A 14,276-nucleotide genomic window follows, 5' to 3' on the forward strand; every position below is an offset into this window, starting at 1 on the left:
AATAAATAAAAAATCGAATATTGTGACAAAAATATTTAGAAATTACATAACAAAAATCAAAAAAATCATGCAACTTTAATTCATAATAACAAAAAAGAAAAAAGAAAAAAAAAGGGATACTTTTTATGGAACTTTCTTGTGGGTGACAATTCGGCCTTAAAAGCCAAAAACTAGCCGACACCACATAGCTGATAGTATGCTAAATCTGCTATATTACCCCCTTCAACTTTAGTCAATTGCAAGTACAACCCCTTTTAGTTTCTACAACACTAGTTTTTAGCCCCTACCAAATTCATTTATGTATCTGACAAGTCACAAATCGAGTCTTCTTACATGTGGTACCACTATGACTATCTATAATGTACCTTTGACTTCCATCTTCAAATCCATTCAACTCCTTTGATTCCGGATGTTACCATCACTTTTCTTTCTTTTTTTCAACACACGATCTTCATCGTTTAACACGAGTGGTAACATGTTCTGCTAACCAAGATACTGACTTAGTAAGTTAAAGAATGGACTCTTAGGATCCGTTTTTTAGCAGCTTAATGACACCCCAACTTATTCAAATAGTTATACATATAGGACTTAATGAAAAACCAACCAAACAACCCTTTATCTATCCGTTATCAATGCTTCCCCAAATAGGATTCTTATCCGGTTAGAGGTTATAGGGGCAGCCTTTTGGTTGGGTTACATTGAATGTATGAAATTGATCTCACCAACCATAAAATTATGGGTTTGGAGTTACAGTAAAGGCATCAATGAATAATTGTATTAAAACAAGGGTAATCAAATGAATGAGAAGCCCAGAAATGCAAAACCAAAAACATGAAATGGGGACCAACACCCATCAAGAATCTTTAGGGCAGTATTTAATGGAGTCCATGGTTTTCTTTAAAGTGGTTTTGGTTTTGGTTCTGGTTCATTCATTGCATACACATGACATTCACACCACTTATTCTTTAGTGCCCTTCACATGTCCTGTTTTTCAAGACAAAATCTAGTCAACAACCCCTTCTCTTTGACTTTTTACCCCCCCCCCCCCTCCTCAAAGTAACCACAATCATTTTTACCTTTTTACCCTTTGACCAAAGCAACTAGACAGGCCAACAAATTTACTGGTAGGTGACTAGGTGTAACAGATGTAAAGATTTACCCTTTACTTTTTACCAACAAAGGGTAATGCAGACTGCAGAGAGACCATCAATCAGATAACAATGAAATCAAGTAAAAAAAGATGAAATTTTTATTGATGAAATGGTTTCAGTACACCCATCCAATCTATTCCTCCAAAGTTTTTTCCTTTTTCTTTTTGTATATATCTTCATCTTCACATATATATATATATACACAATGGACAGATCCATATCTAGAACAAGACAGCCAGCAGTATGGGAGCCCACTTGTAATTACATTGTACATGCTATCTCAAATGGAAGAAGACATCAGAGGCAAGGGGGGAAGATAGGTTTATGAAAAGGGGGTAAAATGGGAATTCTAAAAAAAGCTAACATTTTGATGAGAAAAGAATGGGGAGTATTGAAAATGGCTCCATAAGAGCAATGGTGGTCTGGTGGGGGTGAATGAATAGAATCTTTTAAGTTTTAACAACTGCAAAGGTTATGGTAAAGTTTACTAATCTAACCCTCTCTGGTTTCCACTGGATTGGCTTTGAAATAATGATGAAATTATTGTGCTTTTATGTAGTTGTGATGCAGCAACAGCAGCTGTAAAAACTGGGGTATGATGAGAAGGAAATTACCATTCTGTCCTCCATCTATTGGTATATAGCAGCTACGGCTGATAACGGTTGGTTTCGTTCAGAAACTGTAATGGCGGACAGAGGACTCCAAGACTTCTCGGCATGGGCATACCATCTCCTTCATTCGGATGCCCTTTTTGTAAATCTTGATTGTTGGTACAATCCTCACATTCTCCACACTTGCAATTGCTGGGCTTTCTTCGATATCAACCTTTTTCCATCAAAAAGAACCAATTATTCAACAGATGGAAGTAGGATCGAGCTTTTTGTTGACAGCAAACGTAAGAATCACATTTCCATTATAAAAATCGAAGCTTTTTAACATTTTCTGAGTTTTTCTTTTGTTCGAAGAACCCGTCATTTTCTTTTTCCTTTTGGGTGCTTCAAAATGGTACGCACTAAACATATAAAGACGGTTTCTTGTTTACCTTGAGAAAGTTTATAGAAGGATATCGGGTGCATAAGGTGTCAAGAAACGGAGATATCTGCTTGCATTGAAGATCGGACGTTGATTTGAAAAGAACAACAGAAGCTCCTACATTTCAAACTTAAAATATCAACAAAACTTCCAAAAAAGGACAAAGAATTAGAGCGCATTTTGGGAAGAATAAAGAACCAACCAGTCGAAGCAACTGCAGCTTTGAACTGATCAAGACCAGCAATCAATTCAACTTCTCCACCAAATTTCATGTTATACACTTCTTCGCCAAGGGATTTCTTCAACGCCACCTGGGCATGAAATAAAGATTCGGCTATATCGTTGTTGTTTGGAAGCTCTCTCCTCAAAACTTCATAATCTCTCACTGATTCAGCCCATCTCTCAAGCTGTAAATGCAAAATAAAACACATTTCACAAATTTAAACTGAAAACAGCATGTACCATTGATTTATATAAAACAGAAAACATCCACATTCGATTCTTTAAAACTGGACCAACTGTCAAACAGAACATTGCTTTCTTTAATATAAAGAATGAAAAGACGACAGCTTGTCACATGAACTTATGACAAGAAATTTGCAGCCCGTGGGTCGGGGCTGTATATGGGTAGTTTATGTGACTCATAGTTAAGAGACTTGCGAACATGACTCACATTCAACAAGCAGGAAATTTGAGATTTTGTTGTTGGAAGGGTATATCAGGCAACATCAATGACTTTAAATGCTCCCCTTCTTTACTTCCATTTCACTTCCTTGAGAATAAAGAGTGAAAACAAGATTATATATATACCTTGCTATATGTTGCAGCTCTTCGCAGAAGTGCTTTTGTATAATTTGGATGAATTAGAAGTGCTTGATTGCAGTCATCAAGAGATCTTTCCAACTGGCCGAGCTTAAACCAACAAGCTGCTCGATTGCAGTAGAGAATTGGATTTGAAGGATCAAGCCTAAGCCCTTCCCCATAGGCTGAACAAGCTTCTGTGAACCTTTCTGACTTGAAAAGATCATTGCCACGAGCTCGAGCTCTAGACAATGACCGTATGTTTTGAAGCAAAACCGCAACTTCAACATTTCGAGGCTCAATTTGCACTGATTTCTCAATAGAGGTAACTGCATTCTCAAATCTTGAAAAAAGAAAAAAGAAGTCATTTTTTGAATCTTTTTTGTAAAAAAAAACCCTTAAATGGTTGAGACAAACACACAAAACTCACCGTCCCATTGCCATGTCAATTTGAGCACGAACAAATAAAAGGTACGCTTCAGAAAGCATCCCGAAAAACTTTGATTGGGAACAGGATAGGCAACTAGATGCATTGAATTTAGGCACATTCGAAAGAATCAAATCTGCATCATCTAATTGACGGAGCTTCAATAGCGCTTCAGCTTTGCATGCAAATAGCTAACAGTTTGATATCAAATGATTCAGTTCCATTACAAGAATGCTAATGATCTCAATCGCATGATATTGTATTAGTTCTAAAGCAAATCGGTTTACCTGAGGACAAGAATCGGCTCCAGAAGAGATTGCGGCATCACTTTCCCTTAGCGTACCACCCCAGTCTCGGACTCTCCTACAGTCGGTACACTTATTTAAGTGCTTCTCCACTTCTTGCAACTTTTGGAGCTCTTTCGGGTCCGGTTGGTACCCTGGGAAACAAAGGTGTCTCCTTGCATTCTCAACCTGTCCTAAACTGTCATTGCTTACATGAATTAGATTCACTTACTGTATCTAATGGATGAGAATAACTGAAAGAAGTCCATAACCTATGAATTCAAGAAACCAATCTAATCTTTAATGATTACCATCTTTGATCATGATCATGATCATGATCAGCAGCATAACAACACCCACTTGTAAAACAATAATATAGATGCAAAAAACAAAATTTAAACCAACCCTATAAGCCAGATGTAATTCTTTTCACAAGATCAATCATTTATTAGCATGTGAAAACTAAAGATTAAGTAAAGCACAAGATGGGCAACAATGATTTGGACTCCAACCCACAAAATCGAAGGATCAAATTCATGAACTAGATCTGGGAAAATGGTATGGGTAAATCTTCAAGATTTCTTGAAAAAGTATGATGAAAAAAAGATGAAAAAGCTTGGAACTTTTTTTCTTGAACTCACCTAATAAGAAGAGATCCTAAACGATGGTGAGCTCTCACATATCCAGATTCCAACTTAATAGCTTCATCACATTCTTTGACAGCTTCAGTCAATCTCTTGAGACACATCAATGCAGCTGCACGATTACAATGGTAGGCTGCATTTTCCGGCGACAGTGATATTGCTCGATCGTAGAAACTCAATGCTTCTATAAAATGTCCCTTTTTGTACTCTTCGTTCCCCAATCTCTTCAAATCCTCTGGATCCGTTGATGATCGTCTCGAAACAGATGGATTTGAATTGCCTGAAACAGGGTTTTCTCCTCTACCGCCGGCCACGGCGGACTTGATGGCGGAACCTCCCCGCATTATGCTGCCGTGACCGTAATTACCGGTGCCTAAACTTAACACATCGGGCTTTGAGGTCCGACTTGCCATCATACCCGTCTTGAGAACCCTTCCCGACGGGCAAATATTGCCGGTCGGAAGCACATTGGTGGTCGGAGAAGTTGCAGAGCTTCCGCCGGAGTAGATTAACGGGTGACCACCGGTTCCTCCGGCGGAATAGGATCGGAAGTGAGTCGACTTCTTTGAACAAGACCCACCTACTGAAGACGTCGGAGAACTATCNCGGAAGTGAGTCGACTTCTTTGAACAAGACCCACCTACTGAAGACGTCGGAGAACTATCAGCCGATAACTCGCCGGAATCTGACCTTCTAGAGGTGGAAAGAAAGTGAGACCCATTTCCATTCCCACCCGAACCCGACCCCGACCCGGATGAGCTAGAGCTGCTGCTAACCGCTGGTCCGACCCGTAAAGGCGAAATGGGCGAACCCAAATCAAGTTCCCGGAAGTCTGGTTTATTGGTGTTATCGGCGGCGTTACCGTCGCTAGTGAGTGATTTCCGTAGGCGATCGGAGAGTGCATCAAACCCTAACTCAGAAACCGATTTAGACGAATGCGACATTTCAGATTCTTGAAAAGAAAACCTATCTGCAAACACAACAAGAGTCAAGAGAGAGAGATAAAGCTTCGAACTTTCTCTCTCTCCCCCACAATCTTTTCTAGTGATGTTAGCAATGGGTGTGGTTGATTTTAAAATACAACCTGCGATGGATTACAACACAGTGAAACATAGAACAAGGGGAGGGAAGAAAAAGAAAGGGAAAGAGATGGGGATCTCGTGATTTAAAAGGAGAAGCAAAGAATGAATGTGAAATGGTTCAAGAGAGAGAGAGAGGGTTTTACAGAGAGGAAAGAGAATGGAAGGAGATGATGGATTTATTTTATTTTATTTTTTTCTTTTAAATATTTCGACTTCTTGCCTGGTGCTTCACGAGCCAGAGGTTTCTCTCTTTACTGCCCTCTGCACTTCAAATATATATATATATATAGAGAGAGAGAGGTGTCAAAAACCATTTGTTTAGGTCAAAAACCATTAAAAAAACCGAGAAATACTCTAATAATCGTTGATTTGAATTGTATTTATATATGTATACAAGTAATTTATAAGTAATTTGTCTCGTATGTATATATATATATATATAACATGCATATTTGTATAAAACCAAGAAACAATTTCAATTACTTGTATACATAGATGATATTCTTCAGTTTATCATTTTTTTGGGTTTTTTTCCATAAACATCTCTATATACTAATAACGTGCTCGTGCAATGCAGTGAGATAAATCTTGATTTTAATGTTTATTTTTTATTTTTTTGTCTCTATCGATAAAATATGATTTTATGTGGTCTTGAGAAGACGATAATGTTTTTATTTTTGAATGAAATATAAATTTGAAGATAACATAAAAATTTAAAAAAAATAAATCGATATTAGTATCAAGTTAACTATTTAATAGTTTTTTTTTTTTTTTTGTAACTCTTTTAATTCAATTTTGTATTATAATTTAATTTAGATTTAATAACAAAGTAATTTATTTTTTATTTAACAATATAATCTATTACTCTTGAAAACTATTTTTTATGCATGAAGTATCGTTTATTGATGCATATTACTTAAAATTCAAGATTACAAGTAAATTTTGCATAAATACAACTCATTAAAGCTTTATGTTTTATGTTTGAATTCGTGAACTAACTGCAGATAAATATAATCAAATAGAGAATAAACATCTCATTTTAAATATAAAAGATTTAAAATATAATTAATATAATTATTTAGTTATATTCTAACAAAATACTTAATTATTATCTTTATAAAAAATATATATTAGTAAACCAAAAATAAAAAATGAATTAAAGAAATACACAAAAAAAGGAGAAATTTTATATAGTTAGTTTGTTACTAATATCAATAATTTTTTCCCACTTTTTTATAATATATATCTTCATATTTACATTTATTCAAAAATAAAATTATTATCGCTTTTTTCAAAACCACATAAACCGTATTATAACATCAATTGAGACAAAAAAAAACATTAAAATTATGATCTATCTCGCTGCATTGTCCGAGTACCCTTATACCTTTTTTTTATAAAAGATAATAATTGAACATTATGTTAAAACTCAATGACTATCTTAATTATATTTAAAATGGATGTTTATCTTGTATTTGATTATGTTTATCTGCAGTCAGTTACACGAATTTAAAAATGAAGCTTTAATAAGTTGTAGTTATGCAAAATTACTTGTAATCTTAAATTTTAAGTAATATGCATCAATAAACAGTACTTCATACATTAAAAATGGTTTTTAATAATTTTTATCAAATGCTATATAATATAATATAATATAATATACACATCTTTTGGTTTCTTGATCTATAATATTATACTAATGCTATGATCTAATGTGCATAAATCCACAGTAATTGGTGTCCTCCATATGTAATCAATCTATTTTTTTAATTTAAAAAAAATAAATGAAAATAAAAACATTAATTACAGCCTAAAATTTGAGTAAAATGAATGGATTTCAAATAAATTTTGAAGGTCAAACAAGTAAATACCGCAGCAAATACTGTGTGAAAAAAGATTCGCGTAATAAAGTTCAACAAATTCAAAGAGTATTGAATTATTAAATACATACATGGAAATATTATGAATCTGATCAGGAGATTTGACAAATCTTAATATATAATTTTGTTTAAGAGCAGATATATATTCGTCTATCAGAAAAATTAGTGAATTTGGTCAATTTTCTCATCCCAAAAATTGGTTTTGTGAAGGATAACTTGTGTGATGATTTTGACCATATTCATTGATAATCAATTGGTTGTGACTTCCAAATTTAATACTTTATACAAGTTTTTAAAATAATTAATTTATATATTCATGGTATAAATTAAATAGCTTTTGTGGATTTTCGGGTTTTGGAAGTCAAAAGGGAGAAAAAATAGCGAACAAATTCATGGAAAGTATCGCCCGAACTTTTCTAACGGCTTTCCAGGTATTAAAGGGTTGTTGGACGGTAAATGTAGGGTAAGATTTAACGTATACGCTTGAAATTGTAATAGGTTTCAAGAATATATGTGTTTTTGTATTGTACATTTGTGTAAGTTAAAGTGGATTAGAGATGAACACGTAGGATTAAAAAAAGTCGGTTAGAGCTCAATGATTATGACCAGCAGACCAGATATGGTTTTTCGGCCTATGACTGATGTTTTTGGCCAAATTCTTGATCAATAGTGATGTGAATTTGGTTTGGTTGTCCACCGACTAAAGCTCGATCAAAGAAAATAATGTTAACTGAGATATGTGAATAAAGTGAAGTATGGACGATGTAAAGTAAAAAAAAAAGCAATAAAAAGAGGTAACACCGGAAATTGGCGACCTATTTCCACCTTGAATTGGTAAAACCTGCGGGCAATCCGCTATGAATGGGGGTGTCCGACAATACAAGAGAAGTTACATCGAAAAGCTCCATGAAATAGGTGCGGATTTTAGACAATAAAGAGTTCAACAAATACTAAAGTATGATAAAGTGCTAGCGTTCTTTGAGAGCAGTGAAAGCTACGGCTTGCCAGAAGTATTGAACCCTACCTTGGAGTGTGCTTTGGTCTTTTATAGTGTCCGTTTGATGATTGTTGGTCGACGATCCCTTGATTATGGTAGACGTAATTTGAATCCCTATGGACTCAAATTCCTATCTTGAGTCTTTGCTTGACTTGGTTAGGGTTGGATTAATTCGTTGGACATGTGTTAATTCTTGTGGGCGTCTGGTTGGTGCATCAGTCTTTAGTGGATAGATGGGCATCAATATGATCATGCGAGGTAGCCTTGATGGTCACTTGGGCTATGTGCATTGGACGTTTAGATGGTTGTTGTCACAACTACGTGAAATTGAAAACCGGAGAACTCCCAATCAACCATAAAATTAATTGATCCCATAGATGCAAAAAGAAACCAAAGGGCTTTTGAATAAGTTTAATTTTTAATCAACTAATTATTTTATTATGTTTAGATTATTTTTCTTGCCCACAAGATGCAAAAAGAAACCAAAAGGCTTTTGGCGTAAGTCTTTGGCATCATAGGAGATCAGGGGTTCAAATCTTACCAAATGTGAGGAGGGTGTGTGAGTTTATTTATTCTATTTTAACATATATAAATATTACATACTTCAAAAAAAAAAAGATGCAAAAAGAAAGTTATTCAAAACAACGACAATATGATGCAAAAAGGACGTTGAGCGTGCACTTGAAGTTCTTCAATCTCGTTGGGCGATAATTAAAGGACCATCACGATCGTGGTATAAGGAAGAGTTGAAGGATATTATGCATACGTGCATGATTTTGCATAATATGATTATCGAAGATGAAGGTGACAAGTTGACCAATTGGATCGATGAAGAGATTGACAACCACAAATATTTCAACATTCTACCCATTAATTCCAAAACTATCTTCATCAAAATTATCAAATGCGCTCAAATGAAGTTTCTTTTCAACTTCGCTCCGCTTGGTTGAATATATTTGGTCGAATCGATATTACGAGTGATCCGCATTACTATTTATTATTTACTGTTATTTTGTATAAAGATTAATATTTTTGTGATTTGTGCATTTTGTTTAATTATAGTATAGAATTATATTTATGCATTAATTGCTTTTCAAATATATTAACAGAATACATAAATTAACAAATTAAAATTAGTATAAAAAGGAGAAAAGAGACAATTAATAAATTATATTCGAATTTTACTATAATTTTATAATATATATATATATATATATATATATATTAAATTTATTTCATTTATTCCATTTCCAAATAAATATTTATTAGCACCCTCTAGTGTTCATTCTCTTTCTTTTGTCTCAATTTTCCAGCAGCAATTCCGACTATGGTTGTACGGAAAAAAGTTAGCGGTATCGCCAGAGTCGTACAAAGATTTACATCACGACGAACAAATTGAGTGGTTGCACAGGATACCATTAGTCTTTTATTAAATCCGCTCCTACCCCATCGTCAGACATTTTTCTCACCCCACCCTTGGTCGTCATTAACCATCACAAACAAAGTAAATGCAATTCGTCTGCATCACTTTCATAGTGCGATAAGATGAATATGTTAATCAACCGTTGTAGATATGATTTGATTTTACGTTTTCAGAGTTTAATAGATGTTTCACATGTGAAACGGTACATGTAAGTTGAAACATTAGTTTATATCTTTTTAGTATGTACATTGGTTTTTATTAAATCAGTTACTTTTTGATATTTCGCATATTGAAACAACATTGGTAAGAAACTAGGTAAAAAACACTGTAATTGTTTCATATAAGAAACAATAATTGGTTTGGTTTCATAAGAGAAACAAAACAGTCACAAAAACAACAGTAGTATGAAACTAGGATAACAAAAATGGTTATTGTTTCATATGGGAAACAATAACTGGTTTGGTTCGTATGAAAAAAAAAACAGTTGGAAAAATCGTTAGGATATCGTTGGCATATGACAACTGACTGAGTTTTTTAAGGAGGTAACAATTCAAAAAATAAATATGATAGTGATCCTTTTGTTTATACAGATTATAACATTTAACTGGTTTATAATTGATAGTGATCTGTGTACATGCATAAATAGCATTATAAACGATAACAACAACTTTAATTATAAACGTAATAACAATTTTAACTATAAATTCCTTTTAAAACATCCGGTCATGTCGTGATGTCATTTCCTAACATCCATGACACACGCAAATAGCAAACTTTTAACGTTTTATAATAAGATTCTAAGATCAAACCTCCGTAACTTCACGCATCTACCATTTTATAATATGACGTAAATTGTTTAAGATATATTTATAAAATCCAAATGACATTCTATATCCGTATATAAGAAAAAAGAATACAAATATAAATATATATGGTTATGTTCAGTCATTTACAGTTAGTCATGCTTCAGTTGGATCATGTCATTCCTTTCAGAAGGCGTGTCTTTCATCCAGAAACATCTGGTCGTTCCAACTCACTGATTTTGTTGTTTTGTACCATATTTCCTAAGCGTTCAGACTTTTACCATAAATCAGTATTTTGTGAGAACCGATCTCAATCACAAATCAAACTTTAAATTAGGAAATTAATAGTTTTGGTAATTTTGACTTCAAATTTTAAATAATGGCATTTTAGGTATTTTAGAAATCTTATATCTTCAATCTCCTCTCTCCTCTCCCCTGCGACGTGAACATTCCATTGTGATACCCGCTGTATACAAGTTGTGATACATTAATTAAGATAATTCACTGTATATGCCCACTATGATACCCATCGTATGCACGTTGTGATACCTCAAGATACACAATAAATTACAAATCATTTTGTTCGAAGAACCCCATCATTTTCTTTTTATTTTTAACATTGTAAATTTTCCATCGTCCATCCCCTCCCCCGTCCTATACACATCATCTCCTTTTAGTTGTTAGGTTTTGTTCATTTGCTTTAGGGTTTTTAGGCTCAATGACCAGTGATGATGGTGGCGGTGGTGGATGACGATGGGTTGCGCTTGTTTATGGCTGGTGACGATGGTTTAACGATGGTAGTGATGAAACTTGTTAAAAGAAGTACTTGAAATAACGTTTCAAAAAATAGCTTATACCTAACAAAGCGGGTATTTTCATTAAACTCAAAACATAAGCTAGATTATATAGTTGGCAAACGCATTTTAAGGTTGGTTGTCTTTTCTTTTTTCTTATCAATGGTATTTACACTTTCTATCTATTTTAATTAGGGGTGTTCATGGGTTGGGTTGATCGGGTTGAAGACATTTGAACAACCCAACATAATGCGTGCGGTTTGAAAAATCTTAACCCAACCCAACCCAACTCATACGGGTTGCTCGGGTCGATGTAACGCCCCCAGAACCCCGTAGCAATGATATTGTCCGCTTTGACTAACCTGCCCGCTCAACCACAAAGATCTCTATTATGATGAGTGAGTAACTGTGAAAACTAACCTAGTATGACGCGTTTGCCTTGTGGTATAGCGGGCAAAGTAAAACCTTGAGCCTTGTGGTATAGCGGGCAAAGAGGACAATATCTTGGGACAGGTGCGCTTCTTCCTTCCGCTGGGCCACTCTGTATTCAATGACGCGTTTGCCTTGTGGTATAGCGGGCAAAGAGGACAATATCTTGGGACAGGTGCGCTTCTTCCTTCCGCTGGGCCACTCTGTATTCAATGACGCGTCTTGCCTTGTGGTATAGCGGGCAAGAAGTAAAACCGTGAGGCATTGTGGTTTAGCGTGCCAAAGCGGACAATATCTATCGCTTCCGTGCTGCGGACTCTGATATGCGATGACGCGTTTTGGGGCTTGCGTTGTGCGGCTGCCAGAAACAAAACCGTGCGGCTACTGCTTTGTGGTTTAGCGGGCAGGTTAGTCAAAGCGGACAATATCATTGCTACGGGGTTCTGGGGGCGTTACAGTCGATACGTTGATATATTAAAATATTCTTATAACAATCATATTAAATCATATTAAATCCAAGAAATATAAGAAATATTTAACAATCATATAAGAAATATAAGAATATCGGGTTCATCGTGTTAGGTTGGATTCAAATAATAGTAACCCAATATCAACCTAATACTTACAGTTTGACAATGTTACAACTCAATTACACATTGGGTTACTTCAGGTTGAATTATTTCATGTTGGGTTGGGTTGGGTTGATCGGGTTGGTTGGATTTTTGAGCACCCCTAATCTTGATAAGAGCATCTTCAATAGCTTCTCTAAAATAAATAAATAAATCAATTTTTTGTTATCTATAATGCTCCAACAACTTATTTATCTCATTTTCTAAAATAGAGAATCATGAAGAAAACTCCGAATATAGAGAAAAATTCTCTAAATCTCTAAAAAGAGGAGAGATAAACCAGTTTATATTTCCTTCTATCAAAAAATGGTAATTTAATTTGAAGTGTTAATCTGTATTTCAATATTTATAATATTATATTAATTTTTTATATCGTTTAAAATATAAGTTGTTACAACATAACCATCCAAATATGATATGATAACGAGATTTATGGACATACGTATCAACTATAACGATGTCGTCATTGCTTAAACTTGTTATATTCATTAAAGTTTTGAGATTTCCCAGTCTTGAACTTGATGACATATTTTTTTATTAACCTGGATATCCAACCCGTTTTGCGAACCGACTAATCTCAGAGTGACCACATGCTTTGCAGATAGTCCGGAATCATCGCATTTGAACCTCTGTGGTATTCCTCCTTGGATTCGAATCTGAGACCTCCTAGTACTTTTGACCTTTGGAGCCAAGCTCAAACCAATCAGACACCACCCTTGTGGTTTGACAACCTAATTTTTAGCACTTTCTTTTATGTATTATGTTCACAACTTTTTTTTATTAACTAAATTTAGTTGTTACATGTTGCTGTCTGTTCTTGATCATCTGACCAATTAAAACAACCTCCCAAAAGGATAATGCGTAAACTGATTTGAATAATCTATAATATGAGCTTGGAAGACATATTCTTTATATAAAAACACAGTCACACCAACAACTTAAGTAATAAAAAGACATTAATAATTAGAGATCTGAATAAACATGTAAACTGATATAATTATTGATTTTATTGACAATATACACACACACACACACCCCTTCGACGTGTAGTTCAGTTGGTAAAGAGGTAAAGCGAATTTGTCCAAATACAAGACATCGTCATCATCTGGATATTGTGGTTGTTTAAGGTGAGTATGGCTTGAAATATATCTTTTGAGAGTATATATGGGACGAAGCTATCATCATCATCATCTGGATCGTGATCATTCTCATCGTCATTGCTTTTTGAAGAATTTCTCGTCTATCGGTGATTTAATAATTGTTCATTACTGTTTAAATACTTTATACAGATAAAAGATTATGTGTTCTCATTTCTGATGCACATGAACTTAGTTTTAAGAGAAATTAAGTTTTATTACAACATCTACAACAAATTTAAGGAAGGAGATAACCAACCGGCTATACAAGCCGACTAATCCCAGGACAACTACCTGCTTTGCAGATAATTTGGAATTACATTTGAATCTTCGTGACTACAAGGGGATTTTTATTCCTCCTTGGAATTGAATCTGAACGTCCAAACTTTAAGCATTTTTAACCATTGAAATCCAATCTTAAACCAATCAGATATCACATTTGTAGTTGTATTTTCCCAAACAACCCAATATGTTTCTTTATTTTCTTTGTACAATTCCCAAGATATCTCAACTACATTTAAAATTTAACATGATATTAAATGCATTTAATATTTTATTATTATAATTAATATAGAATCTTTCAACTTTTAAACATAATTTTTTTTAATTTTGATTTTTTTTTTTGAAACTATAAAGATATAAACAAACAAATAATGAATCAGAGATAAACAAATAAAGAATGAAAAATTTGAAGTAAATACTGAAAAAATCAAATTGCGTTTATACAAGACAATGAAAGAAATACTTACATAAAGAAATCAGTT

The 14,276-nt window shown here is 34.1% G+C and overlaps 1 protein-coding gene and 1 non-coding gene across 2 annotated transcripts; both read right to left on the reverse strand.

The window, feature by feature from the left end:
* Window positions 1–1,262: 1,262 nt before the first annotated feature.
* Window positions 1,263–5,284, reverse strand: LOC112507290 (TPR repeat-containing thioredoxin TTL1-like). Its single transcript, XM_025111816.1, has 8 exons — window positions 4,984–5,284; window positions 4,337–4,902; window positions 3,699–3,894; window positions 3,415–3,602; window positions 2,994–3,327; window positions 2,386–2,590; window positions 2,194–2,300; window positions 1,263–1,976 (listed from the first exon to the last, which is right to left on the reverse strand). Exons 1-8 carry the CDS (start codon window positions 5,281–5,283, stop codon window positions 1,824–1,826), a joined length of 2,049 nt encoding a protein of 682 aa, XP_024967584.1. The 5' UTR covers window position 5,284; the 3' UTR covers window positions 1,263–1,823.
* On the reverse strand, window positions 2,816–2,933 carry LOC112508329. Its single transcript, XR_003068704.1, has one exon. It is a non-coding gene; the product is annotated as a small nucleolar RNA snoR104 (small nucleolar RNA).
* Window positions 5,285–14,276: the final 8,992 nt, after the last annotated feature.

The sequence above is a fragment of the Cynara cardunculus genome (genome assembly GCF_001531365.2).
Source record: "Cynara cardunculus var. scolymus isolate 2C chromosome LG 2, CcrdV1, whole genome shotgun sequence".
Classification (NCBI taxonomy): Eukaryota; Viridiplantae; Streptophyta; class Magnoliopsida; order Asterales; family Asteraceae; genus Cynara; species Cynara cardunculus.

Coding starts and splice junctions, on each gene's coding strand:
- LOC112507290 (XM_025111816.1), bottom strand. CDS start 5,283: ATGTCGCATTCGTCTAAATCGGTTTCTGAGTTAGGGTTTGATGCACTC. Junction 4,903..4,983: donor ATAGTTCTCCGACGTCTTCA/GTAGGTGGGTCT, acceptor TCTTGTTCAAAG/AAGTCGACTCACTTCCGATC. Junction 3,895..4,336: donor TTAGGATCTCTTCTTATTAG/GTGAGTTCAAGA, acceptor AAGCAATGACAG/TTTAGGACAGGTTGAGAATG.